The sequence below is a fragment of the Rhinocladiella mackenziei genome (assembly GCF_000835555.1).
Source record: "Rhinocladiella mackenziei CBS 650.93 unplaced genomic scaffold supercont1.5, whole genome shotgun sequence".
NCBI lineage: Eukaryota > Fungi > Ascomycota > Eurotiomycetes > Chaetothyriales > Herpotrichiellaceae > Rhinocladiella > Rhinocladiella mackenziei.
This window is the reverse complement of record NW_013550600.1, coordinates 1,908,451-1,927,154: the sequence shown is the minus strand read 5'-3', so window position 1 is coordinate 1,927,154 and position 18,704 is coordinate 1,908,451. Positions and strand designations below refer to the sequence as shown.

Genomic DNA, 18,704 nt, shown 5'->3' with positions numbered 1-18,704 from the left:
ACCCTTTCAACTTAAAGTTAAGAGCCCACTTTGGGTCAAGATTTCCAAATCGAACGTAGCACGTTCTCATTAACGTCAGCGACGGAAGGATGTTCACAAAACGTCTAGTAATAAATTTGAAATTTATTTATACGCTGTCACTGGATGTACAGTGCGACTGGTGCCGGAAACTCGGTCGATGCCTTAGCATCGTATGGCAAATGGTAATTGGGCTTGATGAACGGGCAAAATTTGGCAAAATTTGGCCTCCTCCTGATCTATTCTACTTGAGCATTGTGCTACCGAGTACGTGCAGCCATCAGACAGCGGAAAGTTCCAGGACTGCAACTACGCGCCTGAAGAGGAAGGAGTGAAGGAGGCTAATTCCGAAGAAGTCGCAGAGACCGCGGCTGCGTATCTGACCCTGAAGGCCTCACGTTCCTGGTCGTATCTCCTCTTGATATCTGCTTCTGCCGTCTCAGCTTGTATTCGTTGGTCGGGGGGAATTTCGAAATATCATCCGCAGCCTTCCTCCTTCGCCGGTCCTCTGATACTGGAGATATCGGACGTACCTAGCCTTAGACTCGGTAACTACGACAATTAGCGAAGCTTGAGAAAAGTAAATTTCCACTCCGTCACTTACGTGTTAGGAGATCGTTGGTCAAGCCGTTCTTCCGATGCCTTCTCATCATACGCCATCTAGATGCGATTGGCAGTTTTGAAGCTGGAGGAGAATTTGAATTGTCGCCTGGTGATTCCATTAGCATGGTTAGTCAATTTCGTGCGTGTACTTACCAGAGGTCAGTGGAACAAAATCATACTCATTGAAAGGTGTGTCAAGAAACTGACTCTCCTCATTTCGTCGGACCCAGCGAATAAAATGGAGATCACAGAGAGAATATCGTAATCTTCAAGGTCGACGAATTCATTCTTGTACACACTGAAGGCATCTAATTCTTCCAATGTACCGTTTCCCAATAGAATCTCGGAAGTAAGGCTGTCTAGAACATAAAAGTCTCAGAACTTACTCTTTGGCGCTGAAGCCAAGTCCAAATGGAACAGAACCGACTCCGGAGAGCCTCTTTTGGGAGCCATCTGCAAATTGCACGTACTGACGATTGGATTTTAGATTGCGGAGTCGAAATCCAGACTGTCGAACATACGACGATGATATCAAATCGAGATCCGAGCCTGTATCTGGATTGGCCAATACTGTGCTGTCACCTACTCGGCAGCTAAGTCGCCACCGGGGTAATTCTATGTGTAAGTCCCTCAAATTCAGCCCTTTGCTCGGAATGATCTTCTGAAGGCAATGTCGGAGCTTAGTCAAACCTTTCGTTTGTTCAAGGAACTTGCGGCCAACCACGAGTGGTACAGCCATCTTGGGAAATATCCAAAATCTCGTATCTGAAAATTGCGAAGGCTCTTCCCGCAAGGAACACCGAATTTCTGCGTAGCCGATAGCTTTGATATTTTGACCAATAGCATTGACGAAGTTATGAGTCGCTTCTCCTAGTTTGTGAACGGTCAAGTTGAGCTTCCTAGCTAGCTTCTCTGACATCACATTCTCTTTGGCTCCCGTGTCAACAACTGCAGACTCGCTCTGGCCATGCAGAATCAAGGGCAACTGTGATCGGACAACTTCTGGAGAGTTGTGTGGGAATGTTCGTTGGATTATTTCCTTGCTCTTGTACTTCTTTGTGCCGCTACTTATAGCTTGAATGAGTGACGGTTTGCTTGCCTCGCCGCCAGTGCCTATGAGCGGACTGAAAACTTCCAGGTCACTTTCGGAACGAATAAGTTAGCAAATGTGTATCCGTAAATTCTTTCACTCACGTCGAAGCCCCTGAAGAAGGGGGCCTGAACATATTGCGCCGGGAGCTGGGAGATTGTCGTGTTTGCCCCTCTGCAACTCGTCTCCCGCCGTATCTGCAGTAACACCGGTATATTTGGCACTGTTTGAAAATGTATGGAACGATGAGGTGTTAGAGAGGATGAAATGGTTACAGGCACCGCGGCCAGGGAATGCTACTTTTGATCCAGGCAGCAGTGACTACTTGTAAAGGATTTGTCCAGTAGAAATTCGTTTGGCGACGCATGATGGTGCCCAAAGGCGCTTCTTAGGGCCCCGCCAAAGAGAGGCGTTCACTCACCATGACACGTGCGCTAGGCAACGTCAAAGATCTCCCTGTGCAAAAGTATCATTGCCAAAGGTCGGGAGAAGGAGAGATGCATCGAGATATCGAAAATGATGAGGTGGCCGTGTATTATAGTGGTTCTCAGAATCGGCCTGCCCACTAGCGTGCAACACACGCATTCCTAAAACGGACGCCAAGACATGCTGCCTGAGGCTTTCCTGTATCCCGTGGTGCCCACGCAATGCCTCGGCAATAGAAGGATAATAATAGCGGCAAGGAATTCAGCCCGACGTCCCCGCAATTATGAGGGTGATGCGGTAGCGTCTGAGGGAGTCTTATTCAGGGCCACTTTGAAGTGTTGCCAACTATGACGCCGCAGAGCGAGCAACAGCGCGAGATGAGCAGAACTTAGCTGCTGAGCAAGCTCGAGTGCTGCGAAGTTTGGTTGTTATACTGCTCCTCCTCCCCTTGCTTTGTCTTAGGCCGTGCTTGTTGGCAGTCCACATTGGGACTAGCCTAGTCACGTGCACCGCAGCCTTCGTGGCCTTTTTCTAGCTTGCGCCTCGCTCAGATAGATCAATCTCTCCCGGCCCAACAGTGCTACTGCACTTGACCGCTTTCAAAGGTCTCGTCGACCGTAAAATTGATGCCGCACATTTGCAAGATATGAATCTAGTTTCTCTAGCTCCTCGGGGTAGTATTCAATAAATCCTGGTTCGAAAAACTGATCATCGTCCTGGTTCTCGGAGCCAAGTACCAGAGAATATCGCGCCACCAGCTGGTAGAAGTCCTGCCGTAACTTCGATACCATTTCACGGTTAACGGACTGTGCTCGACTGTTGCCAAAGATCTCAAAAGTCGAGTCTTGATTCCTCTCACTCCGGCGGACACTTCCTGTGTGGTCTGCTCTAGGCACTTCCTGATCCTGCAGACTGTCGAAAAGGTCCCGATCTGGCAAGAGTGATGCAAGCATGACCCCGGATATTCCTTCAAGGTCATTTTGATTTGGATTGACACCAGCATTGAGGAGGATATTGACGGTTCGTTTTAGAGTGCTCTTGTTCACGTTCAAATAATGGTAATATTGCCCCTTTTTCGTTGGTACCACAGACATCAATGCATAGTGCAGCGCCGTCCGACCGTGCCGGTCCGTCTGGGGGGGGTGAGTTCCCAATTGGAGCAGACAAAGCACTCCGGCAAGATCAGTGCGAGCCGCTGAAACCATCAGGGGCGTGACGCCTTCTTCGTCCTTTGCATCAATGTTGACCAAAGCCCTGCTCAGAATTGCCCACTCCATCGCAGAGAGACGTGACCACCCCACAGAGGGGCATGGACGTGCTGCAGCGAGATGTGCGAGCGATATATGACCGTTTAGTGGTCGATCGAGCCCTGGATTCAGTGACAGTAAATAGTTAGTCCAGCCTGCTTTGTTCTTCCACACGGACATCATGACCGGCGTCACCCCCCTGTCATCCTGCGCGTTAGATTGACCGCGGAATTTTTCCCAAAGGGTATTGGCGAGTGCCTGATCGAACGTATGTTGCACAACGCAGTGCCAGATTGTTTTCCTATCCGCACCAATTTGGAACGCACATCCATATTCGAGAAGGGTCAGCACGGATTCTGTTCTTCCCTTTTGAAGTGCAGATTCAAAGGGGGTAGGGCCACACCGACCTGGTTTCTGAGGATCCGCCTTATGCTGAAGAAGCCATAGCGTCATTGTCTTGTCACCCTCCAGAAGAGCGACCTGCAAAGGTGCGCCGTAGTCAACATCCACTGCATCGATATCGAAATTATGCCGGAGAAAGAGTTCAAACAAGTTGATTCGAGTGGATTTCGCCGCATCAGTCTCATTCTGGTGGGAGCATGCAATCATATGGAAAGGCCGCTCGTCTGCGAAAAGAGATTCTTTGCGTCGGACAGCCAGATCTGCGATCAATATCTTGACAAGTTCCACGTAGCCATCATCTTCTCCGGACCGAGCTCCGAAAGTTGGCCAAACTTGCTTCGGCAATCCCCTATTAGTGAGGCCCAAATTAATTCCTGGGCATATGGCTGTTTCCAAGGGAGTTTGACCAACATGGTTCTTCCGGCTTAGTGGGAGTTCACCCTTGCCTGTTGTGTTGTTGACCAATGCGGCAGCTAGTTTCGGTAGACCATAACAGGCCGCAATAAATATCCCAGGATCAGGATCAAGGTAGAGAGCGAGTTCTTTGGGGTCCAATAGGTACCAGGGGGGACGCCCTTGGCCCGGAATATAGAGCACATCATACCACAGCCTAATAGCATCAACCCAATTTTCATCGCTCAACACATCTGCAACCATATTCACCGCGTCAGTGTTGACCTTGTCGGAGAGCCGAATAACAACAGCGCAATGCCGTGCCCAGTATCGGTACGCGTAACTCAGAAAGTAACTGCGAAAGGCCGAAAAAAAAGCCCCTCTACTAAGTCCAATTTTCGGAGACACTTCATCAGGAGTTCTGACATTGCAGCCTGGCAGGCACCGAAGGAAGTACAGACAGTGATACATCATGGTCGTGTGGCAATCGAGGTCTGTGAATGTCATGGTTTGCATTGGTTCGTCGGCATGCTTAAGAAAGTCAACTGCTGACATATGGGCGAATTGGACGTAGCCTTCTGAATTTTCCTTGACAAAATTGTAAGATATACTTCGGAGGTAGTTCAGGTTGACGTCTGTGTTGATGTTTCCAGAGTCGCAATCTATATCCTCGGGCTTATTCACTCGAACAGCTTCCAAGATCATGGACATGGTTAGTCTTTCGAATGAGCAGAGCATTAGCCTGAACATCCTGGTCGCATCCGCCCTGGCGTGAGGGTGGCTCAGGTTCCGTTTCAAGATCTGGCGATAGGTGTCATAGAGAAGTTTATCGCCCTCGGTCGAGTCCGTCTCAATGGCAAGAAGCATTTCTTCAACATCTCGGCGGTTCTTTGGCGGCGCTTTATCGACTCCGTCACAAAAGAAAAGAGAAAGCTGCAACTCGACCCATTTGAACCTGTGTTAGTTAGCGCACTGAAATATGCCTATGGTATAGAAAACTCAATGCATACATGCCACCAGCTCTCCTCAACAGCACAGACTCTAACCTTTCTTCAAGATCCTGGTGCTTGCCTTCTAAAAGTCGATCAGGTTCCTCTCGGAAGAAGATTTCGCTGTGAACAAACTGTCGCATGTCATTTTCGGTTAACTCTGATGTTAAGAATTTCGTAGTGCAGCCTTCAAAGTAAGTCTCCACTTGAACCCCAAAACGGCTGGTGCAGAAAATTTTCAGTTTCCTAGGATGACTTTTACCTGCATCTCGTAAGATTCTGAGCAGCTTTTTCCAGTCTGCACACTCGTCCAGGGCATCTATTACTATGCGAGTGTCTTCTCCCCCGGCAAAGATGTCTTTGAGGAGCTCCTCGATCTCCTGGTCGGACAAATTAGCAGTACTTGAACGGTCGAGGGCGCGATTGTTATATAAGCTCTGGACCGGTGGGGCCAAATGCCTCTGGCCCTTAATTTCAGCAAGTTGGCGCATTATGGAATGCAGAACGGAGGAGGCGTTCGCGGCTTGGGTTCTTCCCATGCTAGAGCAGTAGACACGGGCCATATTGGTTCCTTCGAAAAGGGCTGATCGCTCTTCATGCCACTCGTTAACTCTGCAGCTGGAGAACTATTAGTGGGAATGTTCCCGATTGTAGGACGAATTCAATGATATCTTACCATAGTGTTGACTTTCCGGTTCCAGCTGTTCATTTAGCGAGATCTTGTTAAGAGTATGTGTGCGAGGCTTACCTGTGCTGCACAGCCAAAATATTTGCATCCCTTCCGAGTCGTTCCATTGTTTGAATTCTTTCGAGAGAAGTAACCACTCTCCGCAAAATGCATACAGAGCATTAACTTTGGTCCTATTCCTGACTTCCCTGTGAACCTCATGAGGATTCTCGCCTGAGATCCATTCGAGCACTTCTCCGTTTTTTTCGAAGAAAGCATCATCAGAGCTAATGGTAGCAAAGGAGTTTTTGCATTCCTCATGTATTATATCAACTTCTTTCTTGGCTCTGGTGATATCCGTGATTTTGTATGTGGATTTGAAAACTTGTACTGAAGAGATTTAGCAGATCAAACTGCCGTGAAGACATGGAACATACCCAGTTCATTGCTTCGCACGTACAAAGTCACCATGACTTGGAACTCCATAACCGTGGCATAGAGTTCTGTCAGAGAGTTCTCAGCCCTTGTTTGCTGCTCGGTACTGTATATTTGCTTCCTTTGCAGTACCTTTAACTCTTCGTTTGCCCAGAACAATAACTTTGAGCAGATATCTCGCACAGCGAGAGACATGGTATGATCCAAGTCGTCCTTCTTGAGAATGACCTGAAAGTTGTTAGTCTGGGTGGTCATCAGGCGCATAGGCAAATCTTACGTTTAGTAGTGAAGTAAAGCCAGCCAGCACCGCCGAACTAGCACGAGTTGGATCGAAACGTGCAGAAGCAGTTAGGACATCTTTCACAGAAACAATGAGGCTTGCTGCCTTGAGCAGATTGCGGCGAACTTTTGACTGGTCGGGAGAAAGCTTTCGCTCTGTATCTTGAAACTCGGATTTCAATTGTTCCGTGAAATCTTCGGCTCTTGAAAATGCATCGGGGAAGTCGTTGGACTGGGTCGATTTGAGCTTTTCAAATTCAGCGTACACATCCGGTTTCGCCGACTTCAGCTTTTGTTCTGCCCTTGCCCACAAGCTGAGATTTTCCTGCTCAGGGAGCCTCTGAGCACCGGAAGTATCCCCACTTCGCACAGACTGTGAACCTCGATCTTGCTTATCACTGGCACTGCGTAACGCTGCTCTTTGGCGAACTACGAGATGCCGACTATCACCTCTCTCCTGAGATCGCGTCCGTATCTGCTTGATCCGGGAAGCCAAGTTCGATATCCAACCCCGAGCTGGGACTTCCGATCTAGCAGAGGTTTCGTGAGAGGGGGACATGATTGATTCAGCGTATGATCGAAACTGGCAGAGAATCTGAGCTGCAGGAAGACATGAGGTATTTGACCGTCGGGGGGTGAGACCTTTTAATCTTCAATGTAGTCCGAAGGCAGGCCAAAGAAAGTAGTCTGCCTGCATGTCTTATCACCAAGTACACCCATATCCAACAAGGAGGCTGCACCCGAGGGCGGTGGAATGAGTGATGCGAAGAATGTCCAACAAGGCAAGGTGTAAGATGGCCAATAGGGGAGAAACAAGCGTGGTTGTGCACGGGCCACAAGCTCAGCTGTGGTGCTTGAAGCCCGTGCGGGGGATTTGGAACATAACATTGGCAAATCCCACACTTAGCCCACGTGGCCCCAGGAAGTTCGCGTTGGACTCATCAACCAGTCTACATAAATACGCCGTATTAACGATACGTGACTATATTACACTCGTCGATGATTCGTCATCGCGACGGGCGGTACTTTACTAAACACGGAAAAAACTGAGGCAAATGTCTCGGCGTCCGGTTTGGGAATGTGTGTGTCGTACCTTAGTGGGTTGGCCAATTTTGAGATCTTCTGTACATATCCGGATTTATGGATCTGGCTAAGGCGATAACCAGCGATATTGACGGCGATGTCGCAATTTTCAAAACGATTTGACGTGCTTGCGTCGCGGAATCTGTTATATTTGCAAAGCGAACTTGCAGAACTCGAGGCCATACAATGGCAATTTAATCGAGAAAGATGCTGCCGATCGTGCGGGGGCCGACATGTGGCATAAAATTGGACCAAGTACTCGGGATTGGGGTTCTTTCGCTAAAGGCGCAGGAGCACCCACATCCTTGGGAGATCGCCTGAAGAAGCGAATGGATCTTGTCATCGCTATCAGGGAAAAGTTGAAGGAATATCGTACGTCGGAGCCCTTTCAGCTCGATGCCGCAACTGATACATCGTTCAGGCGATGCTCTTATCATGGAGTCCACCATACTTTTGCTGAGGAGGCCATCACGACAAGCCCATGATGCTTTTATTCGAAGGTTCTGGGATGAACGGAATGGCGAAAGGACCATCCCAACACTTGACGGATATAGTGAATCTCTCTATGAAGATCGAAAAGACTTGCTAGTTCTGAAGCGGGCAGAAAGCGAGGATCGACTCACACAACTACTGCGAAAATTCTGTCCACGGCTGTTCAAGGTATGTGCCTATCCAGGAAGTGCGCGCCATTCTCACCCGAACCCAATAGATTGGCCGTCGTCAAAATGGTGGATCAGATATCGAATATATTTCGGCCCATCGCATATCGATGGTTGTCAACGTGATCACAGTCTTGCTGGCGGCCACGTTGCTCTTCGGCGCCATATACAATTTGTACTATGTGCAGCGAGGGTAGGTGAAACTGGGACTGATCGCCGGTTACACGCTGGCCTTTGCCCTCAGCATCAGCCTCATCTCCAGTGCGCCGAGAGCGGAGATTTTTGGAGCATGCGCGGCGTATGCTGCTGTTCCCGTCGTCTTTTTGAGCGGCAATCTTGGAAATACTGGTGATTCTGGGTAGTTGTGCCTTCGGATTGTTTTGAGGTGGAAGTTTCCCAACAGTCCTCCGGTTGCGCAAAATACGATCTTTCACGGTGGACGCCGATTTGGGTATGGATATCTAGGATGCTCTCATAATTGTAACTTCTAAGATGGATTAAAGAGTCAATTCAGGAGTTGGAAGTCAACCAGGAAGGCGTGACATGATGTGTACATTCAAGAAGATCAAAGGAAAGCCCGACAGCCTATCACCCTAACTAGCTATGAATCTGTAGGGGAGGATGCAGGACACTCCGGTGATGAGGAATTGTCTCCAGCAGATCTCAGCAAAGCATCGTCTAATTATCCAGTCTCTGGTTGTCAGGGACTTCCCCGCTCCGGACCTGCTGGAATTTGGACTCTCCAGCCAAGCAAGCTGCTACTCCCGGCGTCTATTATAAATACGAGTTTCGCATGCCAGCCTGCCACGAAAACCGAGCCGAGGCCCCAATTTGAGCACTTCGGAGACAGGAAAACTGTTTGATGTCCGAGTTTCGCAATCAGTGAGAGAGCGAACAAACATATTCCCCAGACTCAGAATCTCCACCTGGGGCTCCCACAAAACTCCATGTGATATTCTACCAGGTAATGGCGGGGAAGCTCACCTCGATACAGCATAGTTCCAACAAGCCGGTGACCCTTTATATCAGCCACAACTGACTCCTTTTGGATCTTTCGGCTCTTTGTGTGCTTTCTACATCAATCTCGTCCCACATACATATATAAAAATTAGGCCTGTACTCACTTCCAAGCAGCCACCTCACCATGGGTTTCAGGAACCACCGGATCATCAGCGCCTTCAATGGTCGCTTGGCCTTTGCCGTCTCGGTTCTGATGCTCTCCCAGATCAATTTTGGAATGGACATCAATGCCTTCAGCACCACCCAAGCCATGACCGCTTTTGAGGAAAAATTTGGGGTGTGGAACGAGGAACGTCAACGATCCATCATTGAGCCCTATTTTCTCTCTCTCCTCAACAGCCTGACTTATGCCGGCCAAGTCGTGGGAGTGATAACTGGTGGCTATATCGGTCGTCGATGGGGGCGACGCATGTCTTTTTTTGTCATGTGTTTTTGGGCCGTTATATCCGCCATTTTGCTCGTGACTGCTCAGCACAAGGAACAAATGCTTGTTGGCCGTATTCTCAACTATATCTACATCGGCCAGGAATTGGCCACCGTGCCCGTCATGCAGTCAGAAATCGTTCCGGCCAATGTTCGAGGGTTTGTGGTCGGCACGTATCAACTCGGGACTATGGTGTGTGCAGACCATCCATCCTCAAATGAAATTGGCTTAACGCCTTTGTCCAGTTCGGCTCTTTTCTCATGTCCCTCATCACCTACGGAACCTCCCGAATGAGCAGTGAGGCATCTTTCCGCATCCCTCTGGGCCTCTTCTTTGTCATCCCTGTTGTAGTTTTTGCCGGTGTATGGTTCATTCCCGAGGTACGTTCACGTTCTTGGTATCTGCATGGAAATCGGCTCACGTTCCGTCACAGTCACCACGATGGCTTTTGGTCCACAATCGCCCAGAGGAAGCCATGGTATCCCTCCGAAAATACCGCCAGGGTCGATTTACCGAAGAGGAAATCGTGGAGGAATACCAAACTCAGGTGGCCTTTGTCCGGATGAACCACGAAAAGGGCACGTTCCAGGAAATGTGGCAGGGCACCAACCTGAAACGATCGCTTATCGTCATTGGCGCCAATATCAGCATCCAGATCAGTGGTCAATCGTTTAGCAGCAAGTATGGAGCAGTCTTCCTGAAGGATATCGGAGCAATTGACCCCTTTGCCATGTACTGTATAAGCACCGGCCTCTCGATCCTGGTGGTCATGTTTAGCATGTATTTCCTCGACAAGATGGGCCGCCGGTGAGTATCAATTTTGCTCTTACGCCCTCCTAGAAGTTACGCACCGACTGATTTGATTCCAAGGCCTCCTTTAATCGCTGGGTCGGTCCTCCAGTCGGGTTCCATGTTGGCTATGGGCGGTCTTGGGACGAATTCAACCCTGACAGACTCTCAAGCAGTGGGCATCACGGCACTCTTGACCATTTTTTATGGAGGATTCTGTCTCGGCTGGGCACCAATCTATCATATCCTCACCGCGGAAATACCCAACTCCCGTACGTCCTATGCTCACATCGGCTCTCCAATCTTTTCTGATTAAAGTTAATGTGTCATCAGGCATGCGAGACATGACATACACCGTCGCCAGCGTCGTCACCGTCGTCACACAATTCGCCGTCGCATTCACCATTCCATATCTGTATTACGAGCCCTACGCTGCCCTGGGTCCCAAAATCGGACTCATCTTCGGATCCTTGGCCGTCTGTACCCTTGTTTTCGCCATCTTCTGTATCCCCGAGTGTCGGAAGTTGTCGCTGGAGGAAGTTGACCACCTGTTCATGAACAAGACACCGATTCTGAAGTTTGGCAAGCACAAGCACGGCCAGATCCTCCCGCCGGAGGTGTTGGAGATCACCTCGGAAAAGTTGGAGGATGGGCCAAACGTGGAGCAGAAAGAGGTTGTCGCCTAGTTAGCTTGAAACGTCCCTGTGAGATGTGCGATGTCGAGTAAATGACTATGGGAACGGGCAGTTCGTGCAGTCCCCATCAGAAGGCTGCTCGGGCTGAGAGTGAAACAAAATACTCAGACAAAAGAACATTGTTGAGAGCAAAATAGGTTGTTATCTACCATCTCCTATGGGGACAAGCTTGCCAGCCAAGCGTCCATTCGAAAAATTCGGCAAGACGCTCAATCCAAGCGGCGGAGCTTGAGCTCGGCACAGTGAACGGTGCGAATGGTCAATATTACTAAAGAACTCCAAAAAGTCGATGTCGAAAATGAGTGTTATGAGAAAGACGCCAAAGGAGTGCGTTAGATACTGTTTTAGACAAGAGGCTTTCATGACTGCATTGTGCCCCTGTCCCTGACCCCCAACCAATCTTTAGTTTACTTACCTATCTCACGATTGCAGGCATCTGAATATTGTCTCCATGGCCCCACAAAGACAGACATATTACTTCCACAAGATACACATCGGCCCCAGTGCCAACGTCATATCGAGCTCGCCTAGCTTAAGTCGGCCCTTGACGTCTTTCATCAGGCCTGCCTTTAGATCTCTTTCAAAGACCACAATGTCTTGAGTCAGTTGGTTGGCTACAGCAAGCCATTGATTGTCTTGGTCCTTCGAAAGCGCGAAATGGCGCGGGATCTTGCCCTGTGTCTCGTTGGATCCGAGATATGTTAAGCGGTTGTCGTGGACGGAGTAGATGGCGAGGTTGTCACTGTCCAGACTCAAGGTGTTTCGATTCGATGCATACGCAAATTTCCCGTCGTGCGTAACGGCAATTTCGGCAGCGAGGTCTCGGTTGTCCGGAAGGCTAGGAGGGAGATCTGGACCCAAAGTTGAGATCGTCTGCTTGAGGGTGATAGTGAGGTTCCCCGCCTCTTGGGGGAATCTAGGTCCCCACGGGTTCTCGTAGTTTAGAGTGAAGAGGCGGACTGTGTTGTCCAGCTCACTGATGAGATACATATCGGCGGTTGTCGCGTTGAGTTGCTTGAATACCACATGTCGAGGCCCAGTTCCTGGTGGCAGGGTGATCGATTCTATCTCTTTAACCTGTTCGGGGCCTTGAACCGAGTAGACGTAGACGCGATCTGCGCCGCGGCAGGGCACGAACAGGAACTGACCGGACGGATCGAATATTGACTGGTGAGGGTTTGCTTTCACTTGGCTATCTCGGGTGCCAGGGCTGGGTTCTGTCAGGTTGTACTTGAAGACATAAGTCGCTTTGCCAATTGTACCGTCCTCGGACAATGGGTAGATTGATACGGTTGATCCGTCGATGTTGGCAGCCGCCAACGTTTTTCCATCTCGGTTCACATCACAATACACACCTCCATCCCCGTTGCTGCTCTCTTTGTCGAGAAACGTAAGGAGTGTTCCACGTGCGGCCGAAGCGGGCGGTTCTTGGAATGCAAATACACCACCGGACTTGGTGTCGTTGTCGGGGAAGGCAGTCCGACTGATACTGTAGATTTTATGGTGGTACGAGGTGAGCCATCCGGGCATTTTGCCTGCATTCGTGTTGGTTGCGATGATCGACAGAGACTCGTTCACATCTTTGTTTGGGTCGAAAGAAACTTCCAGGATACCAGTGCTTTGGAGGGCAACGTAAAAGGTGAACGAGGCTTTTTCTTTAGCTGCCATAGACGGTGCCACCAGAGTTGCGGATGCTGCGAGAAGAATGATTAGCAGCTTCATCTTCGGAGCCTCGGGAGAGAAAGAGACACACAAGGCCTTTCTTCGTTCCTGAAGTTGGACTTTATGGCCTGCTGCACTGCTTGGTTTTGTACCCAAAATAAGTGCTGATCGCAGGCATGGATTTATTCGCATCACCAACGGCAAGCTTGTGATGGTACAGGGTATACTGTCAGGCCTTCTGCCAAGTCGGACTTCTTAATACATACCTTGGTCACGGTCACCCATAGGGTCTAGTTGGAAAGTCATTATTTAGGTGGTACTGAGGCTTTATTGTGAGATTACCAGCGCTAATCCCAAACACACCGATCATGTCGGATCTTTAAAGCCAAATTGAGGGCCCCTTGGAAGACCACGTTGAAAGCAAGGAACGAGACGGTTCTTTCCTCCATCGGTAAGGCTATGCTCGGCGTTGCTCAGCCTCACAAGCTTCGATCAGACAATTCCGATCGGAGACCTCAGGAATAGGAGTTTCACTGCGGAGTAGTTCATGAATCGGGATCTGAGAGAGATGTTTTGGGGGATTTGTCGCTAGTGGAGACCGAGGCGGATGAATCGGACCGGCAAAGAGGGATTGCGGAAATCGCAATGGTCCGATGAGGCTCGTTCCCAAACATATCCACCGGGTGCACGAAATAGCCGAGTACGCTGCAATCTCTGGTAGGCTTCGTGGAGAGAAAGCGTTCGGGTGTCGTTTATATTTGCCTAGGTAGAGCAGTGGTGTGAGTCGGTTTTCAAAAGGGCGATAACACCTCGAGCAGTGAACATGCAGACAGAAGTATTCCGCATTGCAAGTTTGCCGAAGTCAATGATTTGATACACACCGTCATCTCAATGCAAATAAGCATAGGACTGGCATAAGCCTAAACAGGCTGTTTGGGCCGTGATTTGAACGTAGATTCATTGTATCTCTCCTGTAGTAGCTAGATCAATCATAGAATCCGGTCCTCATCGTCCATGTCGCCATCTCACCGCCTTCTTGAATCTGTTGAATGTTTGAACAATAGCTAGTGCTCCTCTATTTCGAAAAGGGGTCATCACTCCTATGTAAGATATAGGGGTAGGAATAGAAGAAGAAAAAGGGGTCCACCAAGCGTGTATATATAACAGCAATCTGGCAGGACCAGTTGCCGGATAGACGGAGCATTCAATACGCATTCTCTTGGCATACTCTGTTTTGACAGAATCTCTAGCCTCTTACAAGGCCAGTAAACGTAGATGGCCAAATTCCTCAGCACTAGTGACTTTTGCAACGCCGACTTCATACCGTGGCGAAGCTGCTGCCACGGCCGTAATGGTCTTAATAGCTTTATCGCGATATACCCCAAGTGAATTGCGACGAACTGAGGAGGATTGTCAGGGGCAGGCTCGCCAGCGGGCTGTAAAGACGTCAAAAGGATACCTATCTATCTATATAGGTGCAGGGGCGACATCGACTTCCACGCTTGGAAGTCGGATAGGGGTACCCTGCGTAACGCATGCTATATACATGTTCTTGGCATGGGGTCTTGGCGCCCCATGACAAGGATGAAGAGCAGGAGAAGGATGGGGTTCTCTGGGTGCTCGCCATTGGCCCCACTGTGGTTGTCGATAGCCTCGTGTGCCTGCGTGGTTCGTAACCGAGCGTGAATGGACGAGCCTTAATGTCGACATGGTCCATGGATTGGATCCGATGGGTCGTGGTATTTCATCGGATCCAATCTGTGACTGATCGCGCTCGAAATGGTTCGTAGCTATCGACTTTGACGAGCAATGTGGACTCGATCACCACTTCGCTCCAGGCCATGTCATTGAACACCGAAACCGGTCGTCGACTACAGGAGATGTTGCAGATTTCCAAGATGCAATACTCCAAGCTCGTCGCGAACGGATACTGAATGCGTTGTATCTCGAAGGTATGAGTCGGCGTTATCAAAATGTGAAAACGGCCGTCACGCAAAACAATCGGTGTGACCCCTTCACAAATCCAGGACGCCAGAAGGGATCTGGACATATGGATGCTGGAAGACTGCTCCATATTCCATTTAGTCGGCAAACCTGGCTCGGGCAAGAGCACATTGATGAAGCTCTTATGCGACCATCCGCAGACCTGAGAAAAGCTCCAGCATTGGGCTCAAAACCGAAAACTGGTACTCTCACGCTTTTACTTCTGGAGACCGGACAATGTCTTACAGAAGTTAATGGAAGGTCTCATCAGAAGCCTCCCGTATTCCGTCCTCAAACAATGTCCAGTGCTGATTTCTCCATTACTCCCGGCTCAGTGGTCTTAGTCGAACGTAACGGGGTTGTCGTCATCTGCTCTCATATCGGAAGCCGATGAGAATCGAGCGCGCTTTTCATGGGATGCTTGATCTACCACAGATCTCTGACTGTCACTATTTCGCCTTCTTCGTGGATGGCCTAGATGAATTTGAACCGCACGGCACGAAGCACACCTGGTGCGTCACCTTTCAACTTGGGCCTCAAAGCCTGAACGGAGGCTCAAGTTGTGTGTCTCGAGCCGGGAGTATCCTAAGCTAGGGAAGGGACTCTGGTTATCTGCGAATGAGATTACAGGATGTCACGTCTGGGGACATCAAACGTTTTATCGACGACGACTTCGCGACAAGTCAACAAATCCGGCTGCTTGAACCGAAAAGGTCCAAGTTAGACTTTCTCAAGTGGGACCTGCAACGGCACTGCAATGGGGTTTTTCTTTGGATCGCGGCAGTGTTGCGCAACATTGAGCAGGGATTGATAACGGAGATACCTTGGTCGAGCCGAGCACAAAGCATTTGTCTTTGCCAAGCGAGGTTGAAGAGATGATGGTCGGTCTCTTCAACATGATGGACGCCTCGCAACTCGACTACTGCATGACGATGATCTGTTTGATCTCGTTGCTAGGAGGAGACGTCGTTATGCAAAAGTACACCAATCTCAATTTTATGTGTTTTGTTGAGGCAGTATTGTTTGACCGACCACTTGATGAGAGGAATGTGCTCATCGATGGTCGTCTCGATTCCGCCACAACACTCAAGATCTTGTGCAATAAGCTTAAGCAGTTCTCAAACCGCATCAAATCTTGTTGTTTCGGACTTCTAGAGATCAAGGAGGATAGTGACCGGTAGAAGCTATCTACAGCTTCTATAACTCCAAGAGTTCAAACTCCGACAAACATTTCCCCAAAAACAGCTGGGAAGAGGCTGCTGAAGACGTGTGCCTTCAGATCCTTGACTCATATGTCTGCCTGTCACACCGGTCAGTGGCCGATTTCCTAAAGAGCAAAAAGTGCCAGGTTCTAGAGGGATTCCGCTATGATCATGTTGTGCTCTCTCGGTCCATATGGCAGTCCTTCCTATCGTACATCATTGCAGCCATATCAGGAAAGGTACCCCTGCCTATTTATGGTGATGGTTTTAGTACTACAATTTCTGGAGTTTTGTCCACCGAAGTCGAGGCAATAATCCAAATGGGCCGGCTCAAGAGTCGCAACGTTTTCTCTGCGGTAGAGCTGTGTGCTTTCGTTACCAAGACAGACGAGGTGCTTGCAACAGACTTCGACTAGTCAGGACGAGTCGTCCCTGGTACTGGTCGCCGTTTTCGAAATGAATTCGATGTTGAGTCTGCTGTGGCTAGTGCTGGTGCATTTGAATACTTTTGCCATAAGTATCAACACGAGGTGAATGGACTGCGAGGAAAGTCTCTCCGGCTGCTGCTTGCAGCGTCTGAGGACCACCCCCTTCGACGATGTCTTGATACGGCTGGAGCATTGCTCAAGCACGGCGCTGGGGAAGAACTCATCTGTGATTTGGTGATTGCTGAACTTCTTTCCCGCCTTTCAGAGGATATTCTGAGTCCGTCTGCGGCCGGTGTTGGAGACATCGTCCAAACATTGACACTCAAGGGTGCTTCACTTTCTTGTTGGGCCTTTTTTTCAGACACGTCCTACCGTGCATACAAGCAGTGGCGCGTATCCGCTCCTCCAGAAGTCATTGCAACAATGGGCACACCTGTTGAGTTGCAATCGTGGATCATATACAAGGCCGATCCAATGTGGAAGATGGCGACTTCTCGAGATGACTCAAACATCCTAACCATGGAGATGAGCGGAATCTACCTCCTTTCGGAGTTGTTCGAATGCTTAGGAGTCACCTTTTCGCCTTCGGTTCAGGACAAACTCACGCAAACGGGGGCTCATCTGCGCTCTTTATTGGGTGACTGTGAAGTTATACACGCTCGTCCCTCAGACAACGAATTTAGAGCTAAAGAGGTCAGAATTACCACGTACACCAGGGCGCCAGCACATATGATACCTGAAGGGATTCGACATAAGACAGGTGGTAAATTCATGTTAATGGACGATATGGAAATCATCTATCACACATACAAGTCCTAGACTTCTCGTACGCTGGAAGATCAAGGTGTGGAGGACAAGCCTTGGCTCCTTGCATCACGATTGTCTACCGAAAGAATGAAAGGAAGCTAGAAATGCGAAGAGCACCTCGAAGTGGTTCTACCATGTAGCTAGACCGTCAAGAGCCTCAATGTGGAACTCTTTCATGATCCAGACTCTAAATCTTCTTTGCTCTCGTAACACGAGCGAGCCACATTGTTCCGAATTCTACTGTCATAGGATACTCGTAAAGCAGTCGGTGGCATGAATCCAAGCAACACCCCATCCTTTAGATCAATGCGAATCTCTCCCTGTTCGTTTTGTCATATAACCCTCACATGACCCCACTCATAGGGCACGCGCCACCACTTGTTAGTTAGTCGACTTCAGTTGCATCTCTCGCCTGAGAGAACTTAGCCAGCAGCCAACATCGTGACAGAGTAACACATGAGGCACTGCAGCCATTCACTACGCGGTGAACAACGCCGGGGTGTCGGGGAGACCTAGACTGCGAACTCACGAGCTCGAGGTCGACTCTTATGACCGGGTCCAAAACATCAATCAGCGTGGCGTCTGGCTCTGTCAAGGGGCGGAATTGCGGCAGATGCTGAAACAGGAGGCCATATTGATCACGAGGTTTGCCCCCTTCAACCAAACTAATCTACAGTTCTGTAATGCTGACAAGTTTGGGCCTTAGAACGGGTGCGCCGCCGCAGAGAGGATCCATTGTGAATACCTCGTCCATCTTTGCTCGCGTGTCCCAGCCGTCGGTGGGTGCAGTAAGTCTATCCACCTTTCTCAAAGAGAGTGCTCGAAATGAATGCTGAACCAATCCAGTACTCTGCCACCAAAGCCGGGGTGCTGGGCATCACCAAAACAGATGCCTGCGCATATGCAAAAGATGGTATTCGCGTAAACTCGGTCTGTCCGGGCTCCATCCTCACTCCACGTACGTAACAAACTCCTGCATTTCCCCTGAAATTTGATCGAAAGAATTCCTCATCTAACTTGGGCAATCCCGAAACAGTGCTTGAAGTGGCCCTGAAAGCTGGAACTTACTCGTACGGTATGGTCAAGGCAATTCCCATGGATCGTTTTGGAGATTGCGCAGGGGGTGGTTTTCCTTGCCAGCGAACGCGCAAGCTTCATCACGGGCGAGGAGCTCATCATTGACGGCGGCTCCACATCTTATTAGACGATGGGTTCGATTTGTATGTCTTTGCCATTGGACCTCTTTGTTCAAAAACATTTTGATTGAGACACTGACCAATAGTTCTCCCTCACTAGGAAGCGGCTACCGGGGACACTCGTGGTTCACGGATCCAAACACGCTTCATTCAGACCAGTGGATTATGCAACCCCACGCTCGATTTTTATATTTTATGTGGTTGCTG

The 18,704-nt window shown here is 49.4% G+C and overlaps 9 protein-coding genes across 9 annotated transcripts; 6 read left to right on the top strand and 3 right to left on the bottom strand.

Moving 5' to 3' along the window:
- Nucleotides 1-1,003: 1,003 nt before the first annotated feature.
- On the bottom strand, nt 1,004-1,847 carry Z518_07186 (uncharacterized protein; the record flags this gene model as incomplete). The annotated part of the gene is made up of 2 exons (XM_013415315.1): nt 1,004-1,763; nt 1,816-1,847. 2 exons carry the CDS (start codon nt 1,845-1,847, stop codon nt 1,004-1,006), a joined length of 792 nt encoding a protein of 263 aa, XP_013270769.1.
- Nucleotides 1,848-2,736: 889 nt separating this feature from the next.
- On the bottom strand, nt 2,737-7,108 carry Z518_07185 (uncharacterized protein; the record flags this gene model as incomplete). Its single annotated transcript, XM_013415314.1, has 6 exons — nt 2,737-5,134; nt 5,190-5,786; nt 5,845-5,869; nt 5,917-6,225; nt 6,273-6,498; nt 6,548-7,108. The coding sequence occupies 6 exons, from the start codon at nt 7,106-7,108 to the stop codon at nt 2,737-2,739; spliced, it is 4,116 nt and encodes a 1,371-aa protein (XP_013270768.1).
- A 757-nt stretch (nt 7,109-7,865) lies between these two features.
- Nucleotides 7,866-8,653, top strand: Z518_07184 (uncharacterized protein; the record flags this gene model as incomplete). The annotated part of the gene is made up of 4 exons (XM_013415313.1): nt 7,866-8,004; nt 8,054-8,292; nt 8,342-8,484; nt 8,536-8,653. The coding sequence occupies 4 exons, from the start codon at nt 7,866-7,868 to the stop codon at nt 8,651-8,653; spliced, it is 639 nt and encodes a 212-aa protein (XP_013270767.1).
- A 782-nt stretch (nt 8,654-9,435) lies between these two features.
- Nucleotides 9,436-11,210, top strand: Z518_07183 (uncharacterized protein; the record flags this gene model as incomplete). Its single annotated transcript, XM_013415312.1, has 5 exons — nt 9,436-9,927; nt 9,981-10,115; nt 10,169-10,542; nt 10,606-10,796; nt 10,858-11,210. The coding sequence occupies 5 exons, from the start codon at nt 9,436-9,438 to the stop codon at nt 11,208-11,210; spliced, it is 1,545 nt and encodes a 514-aa protein (XP_013270766.1).
- Nucleotides 11,211-11,693: 483 nt separating this feature from the next.
- Z518_07182 (uncharacterized protein) lies at nt 11,694-12,941 on the bottom strand (the record flags this gene model as incomplete). Its single annotated transcript, XM_013415311.1, has 1 exon — nt 11,694-12,941. One exon carries the CDS (start codon nt 12,939-12,941, stop codon nt 11,694-11,696), a length of 1,248 nt encoding a protein of 415 aa, XP_013270765.1.
- A 1,648-nt stretch (nt 12,942-14,589) lies between these two features.
- Z518_07181 (uncharacterized protein) lies at nt 14,590-15,258 on the top strand (the record flags this gene model as incomplete). Its single annotated transcript, XM_013415310.1, has 2 exons — nt 14,590-14,620; nt 14,672-15,258. The coding sequence occupies 2 exons, from the start codon at nt 14,590-14,592 to the stop codon at nt 15,256-15,258; spliced, it is 618 nt and encodes a 205-aa protein (XP_013270764.1).
- Nucleotides 15,259-15,760: 502 nt separating this feature from the next.
- Z518_07180 (uncharacterized protein) lies at nt 15,761-16,045 on the top strand (the record flags this gene model as incomplete). Its single annotated transcript, XM_013415309.1, has 1 exon — nt 15,761-16,045. The coding sequence occupies one exon, from the start codon at nt 15,761-15,763 to the stop codon at nt 16,043-16,045; it is 285 nt and encodes a 94-aa protein (XP_013270763.1).
- An 872-nt stretch (nt 16,046-16,917) lies between these two features.
- Nucleotides 16,918-17,313, top strand: Z518_07179 (uncharacterized protein; the record flags this gene model as incomplete). The annotated part of the gene is made up of 1 exon (XM_013415308.1): nt 16,918-17,313. The coding sequence occupies one exon, from the start codon at nt 16,918-16,920 to the stop codon at nt 17,311-17,313; it is 396 nt and encodes a 131-aa protein (XP_013270762.1).
- A 335-nt stretch (nt 17,314-17,648) lies between these two features.
- Z518_07178 (uncharacterized protein) lies at nt 17,649-18,267 on the top strand (the record flags this gene model as incomplete). Its single annotated transcript, XM_013415307.1, has 4 exons — nt 17,649-17,685; nt 17,772-17,946; nt 18,008-18,089; nt 18,148-18,267. The coding sequence occupies 4 exons, from the start codon at nt 17,649-17,651 to the stop codon at nt 18,265-18,267; spliced, it is 414 nt and encodes a 137-aa protein (XP_013270761.1).
- Between the last annotated feature and the right edge of the window lie 437 nt (nt 18,268-18,704).